This window comes from Triturus cristatus, chromosome 2_1 (assembly GCF_964204655.1).
Source record: "Triturus cristatus chromosome 2_1, aTriCri1.1, whole genome shotgun sequence".
Taxonomy (NCBI): Eukaryota; Metazoa; Chordata; class Amphibia; order Caudata; family Salamandridae; genus Triturus; species Triturus cristatus.
In genome coordinates this window covers 1044074716-1044097222 of record NC_140581.1, presented here as the reverse complement: position 1 = coordinate 1044097222, position 22507 = coordinate 1044074716, and the positions used below count along the sequence as shown (strand labels likewise).

Sequence of the window (22507 nt, the reverse complement as noted above, 5' to 3'; positions counted from 1 at the left end):
CCCCTGGGGTAGTTTTGCAATGTGAGATTCCTTGTTAAGTCCTCTTAGGATGGGTTGTATATTTTTTTGCCAACTGTAAATTTGCATGTAGTTGTACCTTTATGATGTATGTTGCATGTAGGTGAGGGGAAAAAGATCCTCATCCCTTACTAGTCATGTAATAAGCATGTATCCTTCTTGTACTGGTTCTGGCCCAGAAACAGGGGGAGAGGCCCCTATCCCCCTAATTTGAAGTAGGATTTTGTAGGTGTATCCGGGCAAGAGTATAAGTTTTAAGTTAATTAGGAATGAAATATCCAATTGATGCAAGTAGATCAGATGATGATGGTAAGATATTCGTGCTTTTATTCGTCTGCTAGAAAAGAAAAGGGATGGCACAGCCAACACGTGTTTCGCCCCCTAACTGGCCATCAGGCCTAGGGCTTCCTCAGGGCGGGTAGTCACGTCCGGTCTCGGCTAATGCAAGGTTCAGTGGGTTTCTGCGGCTACCAAAGCCGCAGAAACCCACTGAACCTGGCATTAGCCGAGACCGGAGAATCTTCAGGTTCACAAACCCTTTCCTTTTACAAAGATACCCCATTACGTGACTACCCGCCCTGAAGAAGCCCTAGGCCTGATGGCCAGTTAGGGGGCGAAACACGTGTTGGATGTGCCATCCCTTTTCCTTTCTAGCAGACGAATAAAAGCACGAATATCTTACCATCATCATCTGATCTACTTGCATCAATTGGATATTTCATCCTAATTAACTTAAAACTTATACTCTTGCCCGGATACACCTACAAAAACCTTTATGATGTATGCCTGATGGTTGCCTTAGGGAAAACTTACTCTTAATAGAGTAGATCTGACTCGGTTATGATGACAAGCCAATGAAAAAGGATCCATACTTTATTGGTTCATTGAGTAAATCTACGTCTGTTGCAATATGTCTAATATGATTATTATGAAATGTTATAACAAAGCAGTATGCCTGACTTTTTCGATGTAAAAACCATATATACCGAACACGAAAAAATAAAACTGACTCAAAAAGGCAGGTCCATTTATTTTTCAAAACAAACTCTCACTGTGAGAGTTTGTTTTTCAAAAAGGCTTTGCTGAGTGGCCACATGCTATAAGGCTGTTGCTAAACAAAGCTATAGTGCCTTCAGAGGAGCTACTGTCGCAGTGGCTTCTCTGAAGGTAAAGGGATCTCCACGAAAGCAGACGGGTATCTCCATTCCGCCCTGCCCGCCCAACCTTAAATAAGAGCGCACATCGCCATATATTAAATTATTTATCTTATTGATGCATTGTATGCAGGAGGCAATATGTATATATATATTTTTTTGCAATTACCGAGTTCAGGCTTTTTTTCAATGTCTTAGTCAGAATTAAAAATGCAAGCCAGAACTTTTGCCTTTGTAATTACTTGTTCTGGGTTCAGAAGCAGGTGTGAATTATATTTAAATTTATAATTGGAAAATAGCTTGTTGCTAGGAAGACGGGTCAAAAGTGTTTTTGTAGGCTAGGATTGGCAAAGAAATTGTGTACATGTTTCAACTTTTCTCATAACTGCTAATTGCATGTGCCATCTTCGGGATAACGTCACTTCCTCCTTTTCAGAGCCAGTTTGGTCATTCAAGTAGGCCAGGGCCACACTGTTATAATCTACCAGTCGCCTAATCATAACGTTTTTTAAACACTTCTCATACTTGTTCAAATCTTTACCATCCACACACACAACATGGCAGACCTGTCCTTGCAAGAACCAAACATTTGATTCCTGGAGTGTACGTTCACAGTTCCAAACAGGAATCATTGACTAATATAAATCTTACATTTTAAAATACAGTCAATAATTCTGCTTTGGCACATTACACAAAAAAATAAAAAAATGTCAAAATACATTTGCCAAAAAAATTATACAGACTCACGTGTCTTAAATGTAGAAGTCATGTTGCAACAGATCTTACAACAGTACAGTTCTTAAGAACTTTATAAATATTCTACCCCAGAGATTTATCAGAGGTGGTAATCAACACCGAAACCCTGACTGCTACCGTAATATGTGAGATTCCAATCAACAAAATACCTGACACTGCCTCAAACACAGTGTAATAACAACCCACCCTCAGAGGCCTCTTGGATTTAACATATGGTTTTCACAATGAATAAGTCAGGCCTGCTGCTTTGTTGTGACGTTTCATAATAATTATATTAGACAAACTGCAAAAAAAAAAAAAAACAACAAAAAAAAAACTAAACCAAAAATACATTGAACTGGGCCAAAAACAAAATGAAAACGAACGATGGCAAAAATAAACACTTTGGATTTTTTCATAATGTATGCCCACACAGACACCGCAACATTATGCCATATTTGCACGAACAAACACCTACATACACACTTTTTAAGTCTGAAAGGTGTACTGCCCTCCACGAACACAGCCCTCCATGAACACAAACCACCAAACGTTCAGGCATCCGCACACACAGAACAACAGACAAGCCTAACCCAGTGCAGAAGGTACTGCACGGTGACGTGCATAAGTGGAGCACAACATGACGTGCAGCAGATTGCACAAGGTAATGTGCTTCAGGGCAGCACAGGACAATGTTCAGAGTTCAGTGTAGGATGCAGTGCAGCAGGAGAACGCATAGTCACAGCAGAGGTGCAGTGCAGATGCACATCGGGGGAACATTGGGTGATATGCCTCAGTGGAGCACTGGTTGAGGTGTCTGAGAGGAACTCTGGGAGGCTAACTATGGGTGTTGGGCATAATGGAAGTACTGTCTAATGTACAGGTAAGAACCATAGAGGTGTGCGCCTTAGTGGGGCACTGGGTGATGTGCAGCAGAATATCACAAGAGGAATACATGGTGATTTACAACTGGAGGATCATGTTGACTTCCCCAGGTCATGTGGAATGACTTCAGACGGTCCTTGATTTTTTTTGTCAGCAGCAGTTTGAATACTTGGATTTTTTTAGGCCTAGCCTTATAACAGAAAACGAGAACTATAAAACCCTAGATTGCAAAGTTCTTTAGCTGGAAAATCAGAAGTGGCAGAAGATGACACACAGGACATGGGATATTGACATCTTTGCACATGAACTGATGCATGGAAAATAATGAAAAAAAACGCATCTCCTATTTATGATGTAGACAGTTTACAGGTGTGTTTTGGTGCTTTGAGTGCTCACTGGGTATTTGGTGTCTTTTATTTGGAATTAAAGCGTGTCTTATGATTTAATGCATTTTCATTCGCTTGCTCTTTTCAATCTTTTTCATAGACCGAGTTTCATGTCTTTGCATTACATGAATGGCTCCATGCAATAACATGGTTTAATGTAATAAATAAATCCATGTAAGGAGAGGAGATGTGAAATAACGTCCAGAGCTGCCATCCTAAATCTGGGGAACCAGACTTGAGTTCCGGCCTTGTCTTAACCTCCATTAATTTTGGGCAAATCACCTAATCTCCCTCTGCCTAAAAAAACAACAACAACATAAGTGATCTGATGTAAAACATCTGATTTTCACGTAAAGTGTTCTAATGACCTTGGGACAGGTTCATGCTATATAAAACTGGAAAACGGAAATAAAAAAAACTACTGTGTGATACTTATGGCGAGCCATTGGAAATATGTGATTGTATGGCTCGTTTTGCATAATTCTAGATTTATCACATTTGCCACATAATCCACCATCGGCCTCATTATCTGCATATTTTAGCAACAAATAAAACAACTTTCTATCTCAAACGTTTCAAAAGTTACAAAAATGCAGTGGTACGTGCAATGGTGGACTGGTCTCCTTTCTGTTGCGTATTGCTATATTTAAGTATTAAACCGGTACGAATGAAGCGCAACCAATGCCCAGACAGTGTTGAAATGATGAAGTAATACTATTTCAAATTGTGCTGCATTATGCCGCATAATTTGGCCCTCACCTGCCGCATAAATCCAGTGGCCCTGCACATGAGACTTGCTAAACCTTGCAACAGAGATTGGACTGCCTGGCTCCAATGATTACTCCGAAGTCTGGATTACTTTCTAATAGTGCAAAAAAAAAAAAAACATCGGATTTGCGATGAAAGAGTTAAACTCGCTACCTGAAGCATACCAAGTGCATATCTCACATGCTCAACCTATCACAATGCCGAAACTTAATGGGTCCCTTAGTCTTATTATATCTCCAAAGGATTTACTAATTATGAATGCTGGGGATCCGGGTTCGAGTCTCGGCGTCGGCTCAACATCCTGAGATTCTGGGCAAGTCACTTAATATCCCGGTGCCTTTGTTAACTGCCTATAAACGCTGATTTCACATGCAAAAAAAGAGTTATTATGTTCTCTTGTTAGTTCCAAGCTCAGAAGACATCATTAAGGGTATATCGTTCTATAGCTGCAATTATGGCCTAGTTTGCAGGGCTTTTATTGGTGTAATAATATCATCAGTGACAACAAGTATTTTTAGCTTCATGTTTGCGCTGTCAATATCACTCTGATAACAGCTTCCATGCTGACCAGTTTTCCTAAGTTACAATTTCTTAGGCGTAGAGCAAAGAGTTAACATTAATTCAGTTATTAAAAAGAGAAACTATTACAAAACTGCATTCCATTGGTTGATAATTTGGGGGTGAAAGACAAGAGAACTTCCTGCACAGTCTGACATGCTTTGACCAATCTTTAAGTGGGCCGGGTCCTGCCAGTGCTCAGCACCGGCAGTTCTGAAAAGCAGGTCCCGAGACGGGTCTCTATCGGGCTCTCCATTTTTGCCCTCACCCTCAGGGTGAAAAAAGAAATCTTAACTGTGCAGTAGTGCCACCCTTCACTGCCTTTGAGGAGACTTGATATAGTTCTTTCAGTCTCATCATTTCATTACTGGACCATTTTCAAAATTCTATACAGCGAAGCCATAGTTGTTGCTTATTTATCTTACACATCTAACAACCATTGGCTAAGCCAATAGCCCTGACCTGTTGTAGGTGTAATATTACTTGTTGTATTATATATCTTTATGCAATGAATGAAGCAGCAAAATACTAGTTGGGTGGCACAGATTTTTAGCTTACCATTTTTTAAGCCACGCCTTTAATTACATTGGCCACACCCCTTTGAGGGACCCCCCTAGTTTAAAGCCCTGCCCACGACTATGCACGATTGCTGATCGCTCTATGTATGTGCAGACCAGACCTCTTCTGCAGTGTCCTCTGCACCCCTGTGCACAGATCCATGGGATATTCCATCTGCCGTCAGATTACCTTGCCCTCTAAGGATTATGGGAACCAATAAAGTGCTAATCCACATCAAGAGCTACGCTGCAGATCTGCTGGTTTTCTAAGCAGTTCAAACGTGGGGGGAGTTAGAGGTTTAAGATATTACACGTGGCAACTGTATGTTGCGCGCATAATTCTTCAGCGATAAAGCCTTAAGTAGAATGAGAGGCTCAGTGCTGCAGATGGAACACACTGTGTAACAAAATCCACAATTAAATGAGCACAGCAGAGTTCCCAGCCAAAGTGGCGCTCTTCCTGGTGGCACAATGAGTCTGTGTGAAGCTACCCTTTGACCCTTGACCCGGGCCAATGTAATGAAGGACTGTGGCATATATTTACAAAGGGTGAACCAAACGCAAAGTGTTGTGGTGGGATTAACAACGGGGGTCGCGGGGCAACGGCCGCAGGAATTGCCAGCAGCACCCCCGCTCTTCCATTCACCTACCGCGGGCAACAAACGCAGGTGCAACCATTGGCGGCATAAGGCTTAGCTACGCCACTTTTGGATTGTAACCCAAAGTAATGCAAAGTTGCGTAACGTGTTGCTGTGCGTTACTTTGCATCAAGGGGGCATCCCACGGTTGGTGCATGGGCGTTGCCATGCAACCACTATGGGTTTTGAGGCAAAGCCCTGCCTACAAAGAATTGTAGACAGGGATTTGCACCAAAATTGTGTGGCTCCTCGAGGCAGGATTAACGAGGAGAAATGTGTTCATTTTTCCGACTTTGCATGTGTGCTTCATTGCGCAGCAGACATACATAGTGGGGAATGCCTTAAAGCATAGTTTTTGTACAGGAAGTGACCCTTTCCAGTAGAAAACCTATGCTTCCCACAACACAGACACCCTTACACAATGGTGCAAGGATGTCTGCGTTGGAGCATGGCTGGCAAATGTGTACAGCGCAATGTCAGAGCAGAACAATGCCACATTTTATTTGGTACAGAGCTGTTATGCTCTTTCACATTCATGCAATGCAGCAACTTTACTTGCTGCCCTGCATTACATGACGTCTATGTAAACCTGGGAATGGGTTCTCTGATCCTTCTCTGGGCATCTTAAAACCACACTTGCCACTCACTCACCAACGTTACTGGACTACACCCTACAGGGCATGGAGACAGTTGATTTCTACCATATTTGCTTGCGTTTTATGCACTTTTCTTTAGTGCCTTGTAAAGTGATTAAATGTTTTAATAGTCAAACCCTTGATTTCTAAGAGAGGAAGGACCTAAACTCTTCACATTGCATCATCATTAGACAAGAAGGCTAGTCATCACCTAACTAGAGGTCGAGTTGACTTCTTCGCTTCGAGATGCGTTGGGGTTGACTGGCTCTCACTGGTGGTTGCGAGTTTGGTTCATGTTCATCTTCGCTGTTAAATTCTTCTGATGGTTCCATGCTGGCCTCTCTTTTGTAACACGGTTGATGGTAAAGTCTGAGGTTTGAGATGCTCCATGTTATTTGTTTACCGCCTGTTTTGGCTCTTACACAGGTCTATTTCCTTTCGAATACACACAGGGGCATTTGATCATACTTGGTGCCTACATTTCTGGCCTAGCACTGCCTCACCAGTACATAATCATCTTTTTGGGATGTCAATGACCTGGTCATGTCTTTCTGCGTCTGCATGCTTTTTTACTCTTTCGTCCTCTGGTCCTGGGCATGCAGATGGGCTTCCGACGTGTGTGTTCGGTCTTGATTTATCCTGTGATTCCATTCCAACTGGGTATTCTGATATTGAGTCATGCCTGTACATGAGGGTTTCAGAGCACTGGTTGGTTGGGCTGTGTGGCATGTTCAGATATGCTCTTACCTCTGTGTTGAGTGCCCGCTGGAGTGGCAGCTGTTCACGTACTTCTTGCTGTATCGTCTTTTTCAATGTTCACATGAATCTCTGACCATTCAATTGGCTTGAGGCCACAGTGGGGTTATTTTCTGGTGCTTGAAGTCTAGGTGTGTGGCTGATTTGGCCAACTTATGTCTGTTGGACGGGGGTCCATCGTCAGTCTTGACAATCTCAGGAATGCAGCATTCTGCAAATATTTATCCAGTTTTTTTGCACTTGTGAATGAGATTTGCTTGGCTATGAGGAATATTGAATATACTCCCATTACTATGATTACATCTTTGCCAGATTGAAATGGACTAAAGAAGTCAATGCCAATGCTTTGCCACATGCCTGGTAGTGGCAACATTTGTAACGGTGGTGGCTTGTGTCTTTCTCTGACTTGCTGGCATTGACCTTCTGGTCTAGACCTGGAGAGCATGCTCGACAGCGGAGTAAGGATTATTATTCGGGTGCTACTCTGTACGACCCTTTGTGGGGTCACTCGGTATCTATGAATCTGTCGAAATCAGAGAGATCTTTGTGATTTACTCCATCTTTGAATTAATTCACTTAAATACATCTCCAATGGACTGTTGCATCCTTCTTTTCACTTTTGTAGCATGCAGTCAGTTTTCACTGTCTCGTCGGTGACTGGTGTGGCAGTGTGGTTTATTAAAATATTGAGGTTTTCTTCTGCTGCCAAAAATATTCTCTGCTTGACAGTTATCAGGTGTGTGGACATGTAATCTGTGGGGTTGTAGTCTTTTACTGGTTTGTGCAGGATTGTATAGGAATATTCTTGCAGGTCGATTACCCCTTGCTCAGTTTGTAGAAGCATTTTTGTTCTGGGATTTCCAAAAATTATTGTGAGGGCCTGATGGTCTGTCCATATGTTGAAAATCTTCTGAATATGAATATGTAATAATGTTTGCATGCCAACACTACTGCCAAGCTTTTTTGTGGGGTTTTGAGAGAATGATCTTTTGGTGTTCGATTGGCTGCAGCTGGCATATGATACGATTTGGCGACGATCTTCATCTTGGTGGTTTTAGGCTAGAATGGCTCTCAGTGCTACTGGGCTGGCATCCACAGTGAGTTTGGTGTGCTACGTTGAATTGAACGTGCCATGTTTGTGGCGCTGGTGACTCTCTTTTTAATTTCAGGAAAGGCCTGTTCTCTTGGCTAGTTCCATTGAAACCTTTTCCCTTGCTTTGATTGCCTTTGAAGAACATTGCTGATAATGGCATAGCCTTTTATATAGAAGGCACAGTAACTGGCCAAGCCTAGGAAGGATGGATCTCACTGACATTTTTGGGGGCAGGCCTTTCATTTAGGGCTTTGTTTTTGTCAGGATCTGGTTGCATGCCTTGGCTCGAAAATATATATGCCCATAAAATGTAAGTTGTATTATGTAAAATTTGCACCTCTACTAAGGTCTGATCATGCTCTTTTGTGGAGACTCCACATAGCATGATGTTGTTGCTATAGTTTAATGCATGAATGACTGGGCTGATGATCCTTTGTAAGGCTTCTTGAAAGATTTGAGCCACTGAGGACACTCCAAAGCTGAGTCTTTTGTAGCAGAGCGGATCCAGTTGTGTGGTACACATTGTGATGTATATAAATTCTTCATGGAACTACAGCTGGTGATAAAGTTTGTGTGGTCTAGTTTAGGGATTACGTGCCCCATTGAGAAGTGTTATCATGTCAGTCAGATTCAGCCCAGGGTGACATTTCTTTTGAAGGGCTTGGTTGGTAACCTTATGCCCACCCAAAAGCCCACCTGCTGTTCCCTAACACTCTTGGGTGCGGGGACTCCCAAGGAGTCAGCCCTTGTGTCCGTTCCATTAAGTCAGCCATGAGAATTTCTTGGAGTAATTCTTCAACTGCCTTGTGAAGGTGAAATGGTATTCTTCTGTGGTGCTGAGCCACTGCTTTAACCTGTTTGTTTATGTATAGTTGTACTTTTTGTATTCGTTTTTGTTTAGCTCTTCATTTTTCACAGCCCTGTGAAACCTTTGGGTGTCAGCTGATGACTGGCAGGATGTCTTCTGCCACAGGAATGCAATTAGATTCAGTTGTTCTATGGTGGGCAGGCTGAGAAGGAATTAAGGTAATCTGGACCTGTCCATTACATGTCTTTCAGTTTTAACAGCGTTATACTTGTACGTAGGTGTGGACAGGTGTGGACTTGCACTTTTGCGTGATGTGACATGGGTTTGGGGCTCATTTTGTTGTATTCTTCTACACAGATATTGTTCAAGAATGCTGAACCATAGAGCATAAAACACACAGGGTGTCTACCCGTTGTAAGTTATAAGCGTGGATATTTCTTTCTTGCACTATGAGCAGGAATGCTTCCCTTCTTGGGAGTATGAGGAAGTTGAGCTACTAGTCTGTATCTTTGATTTTATTGCAATCCATGATATTGTGCAAGACCGAGACGAGCAGCTGCTCCTATCTCCTACTTCCAGTGATGGCCGGATACGGGTAGGTCCCGTGCTTCAGAGGACTTCATAAATGAGTCCATTCTCGCTAATTTATGAGACTCCCAAACGTCACTGTTGGGGCCAATAGCCCCCACCTTCTAGGTGTTTCCAGAAGGTACACATATTTTAATTTCTATCTTTTTCACATCAAGCAGGACTACCCTACGAGTCCTCACCATAGGGGACAATCCATGACAGACATTGATGCATACCATCCTCACTAGAGTAGAAGAGGATCCCATGGTCCTGATGAAATGCCAAGATCCTTTGGACAATAAAAAGGCGTGAAACATTTTGACCCCCCCGCACTTTACACACATAATCTAGAGCTCGCGAGGGTATAATTCCTCCCCTCCAGCCACAACGTTATAGTCCTTTGTTTTTAGTATAGCATAGGAATCAAGCTAATACAATTATTTTGTGGGACTCTGACAGCTATTTTTAATCCACACTCACCCCCTCCCATTTTCTACTCTTGACACATACGCCCCACCAACATCTCACATCAGCAAAAAGAGAAGACCTCAGGAAAGGGCCCCCTCACGGGGCCCGTTGGGCATTGCAGTGCCGGCCAAACGAGGAGCTGCCCGATGATGAAGCATGACACCCTTGGGGTATGCGAGGGCCCTTGCTCCTAATTGGAGCTACTCCACAATCACCATCTCTTCCACTTTAGACACTTGGCCTCCTTACCTCCCTCTCCCCTCCCCTCGTCTTTTTAGGAACTGCATACTCGTACTTTTACTACAATCCATGATGTTGTGGCAGACCGAGACGAGTGGCTGCTCTTATCTCCTACTGCTCGTGCATGGTGTTGGGCTGTGTTCCTTTCACTTCATATGCTTTCCTTGATGTACTTCCTTGCACATCTTTTAAAAAATGATTGACTTTTCCACATTTGTGGCATTCCTGTTCCATATCGAGGGATATGCCCTCATGGGAATATGACAGCCCACAGCAATAGCATTCTCTTTTCTCGTCTGGGTGGCGCCATATGTTTTTCGCAGATAACAGTCCCTAGACCTTTAGTCACGAAAGTGTGGCTTTTTGTGTGTGTAGTTTTGTAACCAGTAGGCTTGCTCTCTCTTTTCCTCTTTCCGGCTTTAATCTTTTTTGCTTGAGCTTCAGCTTGGTCGTTCATCCGAGTCAGTTCATCAATGTCCTCTAGGGTATAGCGCTGCTGCATCAGGTGGCATCGAAGTGATTGTGAATGGCAGTCAGTCCTCTGTAATTCATAGCCAGATGGCCTCTTCATCTGTGAATTTGTTGAATTCACATCCGTTTAATGATGATGCTAAATTGAACGTGTACCATTCATAATCTAGATTTATTTTGATAGGAACATGGTGTCTATGGCTTCTTGTACTTTTTGATAGGTTGCTGCTTTGTCTGGTGTCAGTTCCATGGGGATTTTGTGGACTTCTTTCCCTTGGAGGTTGTGCATGTTCACAGTAATTTCTCTTTATCTTCTTCTCCAATCCTTCATTGAAGTTATCAAAGTCGTCCAGCCATTCTAACCGTCTTGGACACATGCTGTTGCCTGAGGTTAGGATTAGCTGTTCAGCAGGTTGGAGGTATGATGCTAACTCTTTCCCGGGTTTCGTTCGGGTGACATGATAGTTTTTTTGCAATTAATATTTTTTTGTATGCTGCAATTCAGCTCTACTCATCCCAATGCAGGGATAAGAGCGTTTTACTTCACACATACGTGTTATATGACAACACATCATATAGGTGTATAAATCAGTGTGCAGGATGTGTTACATAAGACAGTAAGGGTTCAAGGTGTAGAAGTCACATGCCCTTCATATCTCACTGTGCTACATAAGAAGGATTCCAATTTATGAACTGCAACAAACAAAATGATCTCTGTGTTAAAAGCAGCAACCCACTTACCTATCTACATAAAATAAAAATCTGTCATCGGCAAGTAACACAATGGGCTGAGCAGGAGACACCGTAGCCCGTAACATGCACTGATCTGATGCAGTACGTCAGAATCAAACAGCAAATGAGGCGGTGGCTGTTTTCTGAGCCAGGTGTCCTTAGGATATATTCATAGATAGGAACCAATCACAAAACCTGGATTCATCTTTTTGCCATAAGAAGCACTGAATTAACCCAGGGGCGTAACACAGGCCCCGCAGCCCCCGTGGTGCGGTGGGGCCCCGAGCTGCAGGGGGGCCCCCTCAGGACAGTACTCAGGCTTGAGAGCTCCGGATTAAATCCAAAGCGAGGGCTCCTCCGTGTACCTTGCAGGGGGGTCCCTCAACTTTCATTATGCCACTGAGTTAGCCACGTCTTTCAAAGCGAAACGATTACCCAAACTTCAAGTCCATACCTTTTCAGCTGCATAAGTAATTAGTCGGTGTAATTGCTTGCAGGGCACAAGTCCTAAAAATAAGACGCCTGTTAAAACAAGCATTGACAAAAGGCAATCATTTTGACTTTTCTTTGCGCATGCCCACGCACCCGCGCGCTCACACACACACACACACCCTTCATATAAACAATTTTCTTTCGCCCAAAGTTACAATGCGAGCAAAAGCAGTAGAAGTTTCCCTTCTCCTTGAGCATCTTTACGTTCTGTTATTCACTGGGATCAAATAAGGAAGTGGCCAAACATTATGCCAAGGCCACGAGGGGAGCTAAAGGGATATCCGGGCACAGAGTGACAGCTCATGACTGACCATAAGCTGAAAAGTGTGGGCGTACCATGGCTATACAGTGTACACTGCACTAGTAAAGCACCAATTGACTGTGTCCACTGTAAAAGGGCGTTTTGTGTATACTGTCTAAATGTCAACACCTCAACTGCAATATTAATTGCTAACATTTCAAGTACTAAATCTGGAACATCATATCCCAATCTGGATGCCACCTTTATGGATTTGTTTTCAGCTGAGTTGCTTTATCTGAAGTGCAGTTCTGAAGTAACCTGCTGCTATTCAAGGGAACTAGAAGGCTTGCAGGTCTGGGGCCAACACATTAAATTCAGCTTTATATTGCAATGTCTATTTTGTTGTCTTTTTTAAATAGTGTATGGCATACACAGGAGCAATTTGCCCTGGAATTTACTAGGGCTGGGCAAAACTCGTGGAGTTTTACTACACGTAATTCTATGGAGCTATGTAAAAACTCTGACAGGTTCCACAGAGTTTCGCGAGCAGCTGAATTTTGGCACGTCGCGCTGCTCGCACAGATTTTTAGTACCGGTAGCTTTTTCCGACCTGTAAAATCAGCGCAAACTGCACCAGGTAACGCGCCAGAGGGCCCTGCTTCTTTCTGCTGTTCATGTACATTTTCTACTTGAGCAGCAGCATTCTCAATGCGAATGGAACTGACCGGCCACAACTGCCCGTGTTGAGAAATCACACTCGTCTTAGTTCTCAATCACTGTGTGGTTCAAGGAGTTCTTCCAGAACTTGCGGAGTGGGCAAAACTCTGAGAACTCTGCCGGTGGAGTGGAGTTTACCGCCTACCCCTTTGAGTAGATGAGTATTCTTACAACCTTTACTTACAGATACAATGCTTCACTTACACCATTTGTTGATCTGTATCACAAAAAGTGCAAAATGACACTTGTGTGAGTAAAGGAGTGAGTGAGTGCTAGGAAGATGGATGAGTGAAAGGATTATGAGAGAGAGTTGATGAGCTGGGGTGAGTGAGAGGGTGACTGGATGGACGGATGGTGGGAGAGTAAATGTGTGGTTGATTAAGTTGCTAAATGAAGGTGGGTGGGTGACATGGTGAATGGGTGGTAAGTGGGCAGATCGATAGATGGATGATGAACTGAAAATGTGGATGGATAGATGCATGGGCTTCTGGATTGGCCTGGAAATTGATGTGTGTAGTGTAATGTGTAATGATAGGTTGGTGAATTGTGAATTAATAAATAAGTGAATAGTGGGTGAATATGTGGACCGTGGACAAGAGGTTAACTGGTGGAAGGGATGGAAGATAAGTAGGTTGATGGTGGCTCAAGTAGTTTTTCAGGTTCATTTTATATGGTTAGGTTGATGAAAAGAGGTGGTTTGGAAGAGAATTGCTAGATGAGCGGATGAATGGATGGCTGGGTGGATGAACAAAGTGAGCATGCCAATGAATAGTGAGCAGATATGTAGGTAGATGGACAGAGTGCATGTGCATTGATGGGTGGAGGGACAGAGGAGTCGGAGGGTGAATGGTTGAGTGAGTGGATGAATGCATGTTAGATGACTGAGTGGGGAAGTAGGTGTATGAATGTGTGAAACCAAGAATGTGTTCAGAAAGTCCTGCAAAACGTAGAAAGGATGTGTAAAGGTAAAAGAGTGAAGAAAAAGGAGGATTAAAATAGGAATGGGAAGATGTTTGGTGATCAGGGTCAGGAAACTTTCAGCACAAAACATGAGAGAGATGGACAGTGATATGACTATAAAGGGGAGCGAGAAAAATGGCAGACGCAAGCACGGTCAAAAGTAGGGGGAGTGGTGTTATATGAGAGGAGGAGGGAGAAGATGGATAGTAACTTAAATCGAGCCGGTGGTTGCAGGTGGGGCCCGTCAGCACTCATTTGGTAGGGACTGGCACTTATTTTCAATCATCAGGTTTGGACCCGGACCAACAAAGAGACAGGCAGAAAATGAGAGGAAAGGAGGAACCGTATGATGAAAAAACAGCGGCAAAGGGAAGAAGCAGAGATCACAAATAACCTGCAAGAGTGAAATAAAGGAGCAGAGAGTGTAGGGTGGTCGATGAAAGAGGCATGAAGTGGAATCAAGACTTGACAGCCTTAGTATTGAGCATCTACAACAATCTGCAGCCCTGGCTGAGGGCTTCTGACAAAAACCTTGGACATCAGCACCTGTTATGTAACAAATTAAATACTCACTATACTATTGTGTGTGGTTACAGAAAGGTAAATGAAGGTAGTAAACAAAAGAGAAGAGAGGTAAATGGAAGAGTGTGAATAAAATGCCTCTAAGGGCACAGCGAGGTCTCAGCTTGAATCAGTGCAGTCAGTTGTGCCCCCAGCCCACTCAGCGCTGCTGTGAGAGCTCAGTAGCAGCTTACAGTGTAAGTTTTTATTTTGTTAGATTAATATATTAACCAGGCAATAGGGCCAGTACGCAGTGTGGATCTCGTCTGAAGCACAGTGTGCACAGCACTCGCCCAACTGCTATTAATGCCGCTCCTGTCATTGGGCACTCTCCTAGTTTGTGCGTCGCAGCATGCAGGTGGTTTCAAGGCACTAATAAAGTGTGACTAATGCATTTTAGTGTGGTGATGCGGACAACCACACCAAAATGCGTTGGTCTAATCCCTGATGGGTGATACTGGACAGGGCTGAGCAGTCCATCAATACGATTTGATCCTGGTACCCTAGAGCCACATCATTATGAACAGCTTGGAGCATAAGGGCCACCTGCATAAGCCACAGTCCTTGATGGAGTATGGAACAGCTGCCTTATCTTTTGTGTTTATGGATGGAGACTATCCAGTTCCAAGATGGCATATTGGAATTTGCAAAAAAGGAAACAGAAACCACGATCACATAAAACGGATGCATAACCGTCTCTATAGAGGAACGAAAATCCTCCTTTTGTAAAGTGATGACACATATTGCATCAACCTACTTCCCACCCTGTAGACATACCACTCCAGAGGTTTTCCTCTAGTGGTGCCTAAGTACCGCTACACCAAAAGGTAAAAACAAGCTCTTAAACGAAATTGTGTGTCATAAAAATCTGTAAACACCAATGATAGAAATGGGGGTCCTAGTTGGCAAGGATTGGTGCCTTTGTCCAAATAGGGACCCTTCTTCCTAGTCAGGATAAGGAAGTTACACTCCTAAAATAACACCTGCTTACCCCCTTGGTAGCTTGGCATGAGCAGTCAGGCTTACCTTAGAGGCAGTGTGTAAAGCATTTGCACATAACCAGCAGTAATACAGTGTAAGCACTACAAAAGGACACCACACCAGTTTAGATAAATAGCCAATATTTTTATAAATGTTAAGACAAGACCAAATACGAAAAAAATCCCCAATACTATATTTAAAAATCGTCGGTTATCAAAATAAGTTTCAGACAAAGTTCCTCTGTGTCGATAGCTCCGTCCGGGGCTATCACAGCATCGTGAACAACAAATCCAACAGTTCTGGCAGGTCACGGGGTTGCAGGCCAGCTACGATGTCGGGAAGACCCGCAAACAGTACCTGTGAGAAGTGCAGGGCGACTGAGCCCTTGAAGTCACTCGCATTGCAGGTCAAGCTCCTCTCTGATAGAGTCAGGAGCGCTGGTGTTGGCAGTCGTCTGGTGCTGCAGTGCGAAGTGCAGTGGTGCGACGTGCGGTGCCCCCAGGTCGCGGTGCAAGCAGCCGCTTGGTGGCGGCTTCATCAGGTGTTGTCGGTGAGACCAAGGTCGCATTGCGGCATTGTGGCAGTGCTCTCTGCGGTGCCAAAGCTTAGGCGTGAAGCGAGGCGGTGCGGAGTGCGGTGCCCACAGGTTGCGGTGCAAGCAGGGGGTCAGTGGCGGCATCCACAGGCGTCGTCGGTGAGACCAAGGTTGCGGTGCTGCGTTGCGGCGGTGCCCTCTGCGGTGCCCTCAGGACACATAGTTTTATTTATTTATTTATTTATTTATTTTTAGGACACAGAGTTGGCAGTGGCATCGTAGGCGACGTCGGTTGGGTTTTCCTCTGTTACAGCACAAAACACACAGTCCCCAGTGCTGCGGACAAACGAGGTTGAAGTCCTTGTGGTTCCTGAGACTTCGTGAATAGGGGACAAGCTCTACCTCAAGCCCTTGGTGAGAATCACAAATTAGGTTCCGAAAGTCCAGTCCAGGCCTTTCACTGCCCAAGACAGAAGCAGCCACTGCAAGTCAGCCCAGGAAAGCACCCAGCAAAGCAGTCGTTCCTTTTCGCAGCTTCTCCGGCTCTTCTTCTTGGCAGTCTTCCTGTTCCAGATGAGTTCTAAAGTTCAGGGGTCTGGGACCCAGTATTTGTATCCAAAAATCATTTGATCCTCTAGGCAGAGGGTGTCTGTGCCCAGCCAGAACCAGTTTCACCTCCTCTGGTGTGATTTCCTGGCGGGAGGTGGAGACGGCATTTTCAGAGGCCGACCAGGCCCTTTGAGGTGCAAGGAAATCTCCGCCCTCATGCCCTATCGCAGCCCAGGTCTATTCAGCCCTTTCCTGACCTACCTAGACTATAGGGAGCCACCCCGGCTTCCTAGCCATCTGTCGTCCAATACACACACAGGCAATCCACATTCCAGCAGAGGCACATGGGATGACTGAGCAAGAAAATACCTACTTTCTAAAAGTGGTATTTTCAAACACAGAATGTTAAAAACATCTTTACTAAAAGATTAATCTTTAGATTCTTAGTTCAGGCATACTAAACTTTATTTCTCTACTTGATTCCGTGGGCGAGTTACATGTATAAGGTGTTATAAACGAACTTCCCATTTTGTCCTATGGGGAACAGGTAGCCTTACAATAGTGAAGGACGAGTTGGGTTGTCGTTCACTACCAGGACATGCCATACACACCCAGGCATGTCCCACCTTTCACGTACACTTCACCCTGCCCACAGGGGTACCTTGGGCCTATCGTAGGGGTGACTGACAGGCACGAAAAGGGAAGGGTAGGGACCAGCAAGTGTGTGCACTCGCCAGGTTGACATGGCAGTTACCAACTGATCGCAGACTCTGCAATGGCAGGTCTGAGTTACCGTTTTCTAGGGCTACTCTCGGGGGTGGCACAACCAGTGCTGCAGGTCCCCGAGTAGCATTTGATTGACCGGCCCTGGCACACGCAGTGCACTTTACTAGGGGCTAACAGGTAAACCAAACATCCAAACATGGAAACATGAATCAGTACCATAATTTACCATGGGAACACCTGCACTTTCCCACTGATCAGCAGTGCGGAAAATGCACAGAAACAGAGTCAAAACCGGGAGGTCAGAAAGCAAAAACTCAGGGGAAACACGGCAAAAGATGCCAAGTCTAACAACCGATTTCTTTGCATATATAATTGTTTTCAAAATAATATTTGCATCCCTATGGAAAGTCTCCCTGGACATGTGTTCAGGTTCCACTTCCGCTGTCATCAAAGATTTATTCTGGTAAAAAGTGCAATATTAAAACATCCTGCACATCTTCTAATGCAACACTGGGCTTTCCCCCTTCAAGTCTTAAATGTTACTGTTAAACTTGCAATAAGATGAAACACAGCCCAATTTCTTAAATGGTTTGATAATAAATATTGGTTTGATCTTTCAGCATTAATTGAAACTAACACTGATTAGCAAGTGTGATTGCTTTCAAATACGTGCCTTCTGTATTAATTAATACACGTGTGCAGGAGATTTCACTGTCCTGTATTAATTGTATCTTTTTTGTTATGTTGAGATTGCCATATTTTGTTTTAAAATAACAAGTGATGAATAAAGTCCTACACATTTGACTCTTGGTTCTCTATACATGCCTTGTTAATAGATGTTCTCTGTTCTTTATCAGTGGAGGAAGCAAAGACCCTATTGGCTTACTGTAAAATATACTCAGATAATACCTTTCCTTGATCCTTTCAAGGATACCCCTGCTGGGGTATATCATTTCATAAATACAGGAGAGGAGTTGGTTCATGGCAGGTTGCCAACTTTGGAACTAGGGTATTAGGTTAGAGTCCTGGTGTTGGCTCAACATCTTCCGATTCTGGGCAAATCACTTTGGGCCTGATTACGAAGTAACCGCTGCGGACTGGAACTGCCTGACCGTAGTTCGGTGGTTCCGACCGCAGAATCTGGATGCAACCGCAGTTTGTGTGGCGGGCAAAAAAAGGCCCGCAGCACGAGCTACTGTTATAAAATGGATGTCTGTAAACATTCCTGCACTGTGTGACAGGCACCATGCAGTGCCTGCCACACAGTGCAGAGATGTTTACAGGGCATGATAGGAGCCCCCCAGGCCCCAAAGCAGAGGTCCAAGGGGTAAGGGGGCCTTGCTAGGGACCCCTAAAGTCATTTTCTGACAGCCTTTCAATGTCGTAAAAGCCGACATGGAAAGACCTTGGGAGAGTGCCATCATAATCCTGACGGCGTAGCTGAGGTTATGGGATTATGAGGCTGTCCTACGCTACAATGGGCTCCTTGAGCACATCAGAACAGTAGCAGACGGACCCTCTTCCTGATTCCTCAGCCCTCCGCATCGTAATGCGGCGGGCAGACCCCAGGGCCAGATGTCGAGTGGACCGCAACCGACAGTCGGTCGGTTGCGGTCCGCCCGACATCGGAATCGAGCCCTTAATCTCTCTGTGCCTGAAAAAAAACAAATCTGACCTTGTGATATATATTTTGGTGCAAATCAAGCGTTCTAAAGCCCATGGACCTGGCAGTCGCCAGTAGGTAGTTATAGTTGGGACCTATTTTTTATAGGAAAAACTGTTTTGTTTTGCTAATAATTTGATGAATCTTCATGAATTTTTCAAAACAAATTTTCCACAGACTACCGCTGCTGTCTGGAAAGTTTCAGGGTGATTTGTCCATCAGTGGCAGAGAAAAAGGGGGTCCCAAAAAGCATTGTCTACTGCCCGAACCGCTGAAAGGAATTGCATCAAATTTGGCAGGAAGCTACAGATTGGTCCAGAAAAGTGTTTTTTGGTGTAAATCTGTTTAGTAGCTTTGGAGTAGTTAATGAAAAAAGATATAGGTATATCTAGAGACGTGGATCCACTGCAGTGAATCTGTGGATCCACGTGCCAACAGCAGTACTGTGACTGGCTGGCTGCAACCTGAAAGAAAAGTTGCAGCTGCCAGTTTGTGAATCATTACACAGTTCCAAGGGGGGAATCTCAATAGGATATAAGGGGTCAGGGTAGAGGTATCCTGACCCCAGGGGACTGATGGAGGGGTCTGTGAGGGACCACTTATGGGCAAGAAATAGATGGAAATATTTTTTTGGGGAGGCGCGTGTGGATCCGTGGATCCACTGCGACTCTCAGCGTGACCCCTTGTGTGAATATTAGGCAGATCTGCAGATCTAGACCCCAATTAAAAAAGAATATACCCACTCACAGACACATTCACAAACTCACTCACACATCCTCTTACACACCCACACAACCACTCACACACTCACTCACACTGATACAGACACTTACACACCTACTCAGAGATCCAGAATGCCATTCACACACCCACACACCAACTCATTCACCCACCCATACAGCCATTCACACACCCACTCAAAGGCCCAGAGAACCACTCACACACCCACTCGCAGACCAACACAGGCACTCACAGCCCCACACACACACCTACACACCCATGCAACCACTCACACACCCACTCACACACCTGTACAGCCACTCACACAGCCATTCAGAGACCCACAAAACCACTCACACACCCACACAGTCACAAACTCATAAATCCATTCACACACCCACTCAAAGGCCCAAAGACCCACTCAAAAACCCACTCACAGACCCACACAGGCACTCACAAACCCACTCACATACCCCTACAGCCACTCACACAGTGGATCAGAGACCCACAAAACCACTCACACACCCACACTCACCATACAGCCACTCACACACCCACTGAGAGACCCAGAGATCCACTCATGCACCCACTCACCGACCAACACAGCCACTCACCCACCCACTCACAGACTCACACAGCCAGTCATACATGCACTGACACACCCACCACACACTCAGACACCCACTTACACACCCACACAATCACTCACACACCCAGATTACAGGGATGTTATAGGAAGGAAATTGCATTATAAATTTGCTGAAAAAGCCAAAGGGTGCAGGGACGTTATAGTTATGTTCAGATTTTCAACACAGAAAATCATAGCAATTCAGCAGTTATGGTTATAGTTATCTCAAGTAACTATGACTTGTGCCCTAAAGTAACTGTAACTCACACCCTCGTCATGCACTGCTAATTACCCCACATATTACGTCACTCATGACATCTTCTATGACATCATTGATAATATCACTGCAACATTTGCTGTGAAATTATTGATGGGAAACTGTGCATGGTGGGCAGGCAAGTTATAGTTACCTAAGGGCACTAGTTATAGGTACTTGAAATAACTATAACTATAAATACTGAATATATATGGTTTTTTGTGTGCAAAATCTGAACCTAACTATAACGTCCCTGTAACCTTTAGTTTTTTAGTGAACTTCTAAATGTTTTTAACTTCTATTTCCTAACTATAACATCCCACAGAAATTAAGAAAGATCAGTACCAGCTCCCTGGGCACAAGATAATAAACTCAAAATTAAAGGAAGGATGTTACAGATATTCTGAAATATGTATGCTGACTTAAAAGAGCCAAGACACTGCCAGGCTTGAAATCAAGAAGTGCTCAAACATGAAGATCAAGAAGACCCTCCATTCTGTATGCCCCTGGAAGTAGAACAGCAGTCCCATATTGAAAATCTTTTCTTCCTCATGCCATGAAAAATAGAAAGATCTATCTCTTCAAGGAGTCCATCCATATGAATTCTTCTGACCTCCTGCCTCCTTGCCTTTCACTTTCCCCTATTTATTCTGCTACGTTTACATGGTTAAGGCACACTCTTCACCACTCCTTGATTCACTGTTCAGTGCTCCATTGCTTCCTGGATTGGTATGCACTACAGAAACCCCTAAACGCACCTTCAACTTTTCTTTGGGTTAAATGGGATTGTTGGACATACAGTGCTTCCTTTGTAAAAGATTATAAAACATGCACGTGCCCTATAATTTTCAAAGGGAGGTTGCCCACAGGGCTGCTGAATGCCCAGGTGGCTGAATACCAAGGCTGCCCTGTCCTTGTCCTGATTCTGCCTTGTGCCACTTTCTTTCACCACCTAACACTTTCTTTCTAGATGACTGTGCTAGTTCCACAAAAATTAGTGCTGCTGCCCTCCACCACCAGTCCCCCACATGAATTTCACCACCACTTCCCCACACAAATTAAGCACTGGATATATATTCAAGTGAATGTTGCTTACTCTACAAGAGATGTGCAACAGCGAAGTCTGCGCACAGGACGTATTTCACTTACCGCTAGAGTCTTGGGATAAGATGGGTTCTTCAACAAAATACACCACCACAAGGCCAAGGCAGGCCACCGTAAGGAGGGTAAAGAGCGCAATGAGGACCTTCTCCAAATCAGTCAACCCCTTGGGTTTCATCCTTCCTCCAGCTCAGCCTGCAGTGTCTGGGCCCCGCTGCTCTGTGGTAGCCCCTGAATGCTGAGTAAGAGGAGGCTAATGAAGGACAGCCGTTGCTGCAGGCTCTGCGGGATCAGCACCACCTTATCAGACTCACCTATATTGAAGGCTCTAAGATGAACCTTGCCCTGCTCTTCAAACCAAGACACATATTCTCTTTCCAAATACTGATATTAATTGCAGCCTAATCAGTCCAAAGCTCTATTGCTGATAAAAGCCAAGTTCATCAAGGGAAAAAGTTAGATAAAAGTTAAATTCATTAACGAAAATGTGTCATCATTGACCAGATCTGGGAGTGAATCAAGAAGTATATACTGGGATGGGGGGTGGCCTAAAGTGAGCCTGAGCGCGAGCTGTCTCTCAGCACACACTTGCATGGGGGCTCTGCCCAGAAGTCACAATGGGGAACTTAGACTGAGGATTTTAAGATCAGACCTGTGCCCCTCCCTCAATAGTTACAGAGTCGTGAGTGATGACACACATCTGACTTATTTCACAAATGTTTCATGAAATTCCCGTTACGGGATACATCCCATTTTAGCGCTGTCTCTTTCCGTTTTTTTTTAAGGACACTCTTTCTAATTCTGCAAATTAACTCTGTACCTTTCGTCTTCTAGCGACAAAAGATGTTATATATACCTTGAGTGCAAATATTGAAGCAAAGTGTAAAATATGTTTGTTTTGTTTT

General features: G+C 44.2%; 1 protein-coding gene across 1 annotated transcript in view; it reads right to left on the bottom strand.

Annotated features, from left to right (window-relative positions):
* LOC146866318 (ovochymase-2-like) overlaps positions 1-21966 on the bottom strand; it is a 537690-nt gene extending 515724 nt beyond the window's left edge. The window contains exon 1 of the mRNA XM_085635459.1: positions 21651-21966. Coding sequence (XP_085491585.1) covers positions 21651-21780 — 130 coding nt within the window. The 5' untranslated portion in view covers positions 21781-21966. The remainder of the gene's footprint in view (positions 1-21650) is intronic.
* Between the last annotated feature and the right edge of the window lie 541 nt (positions 21967-22507).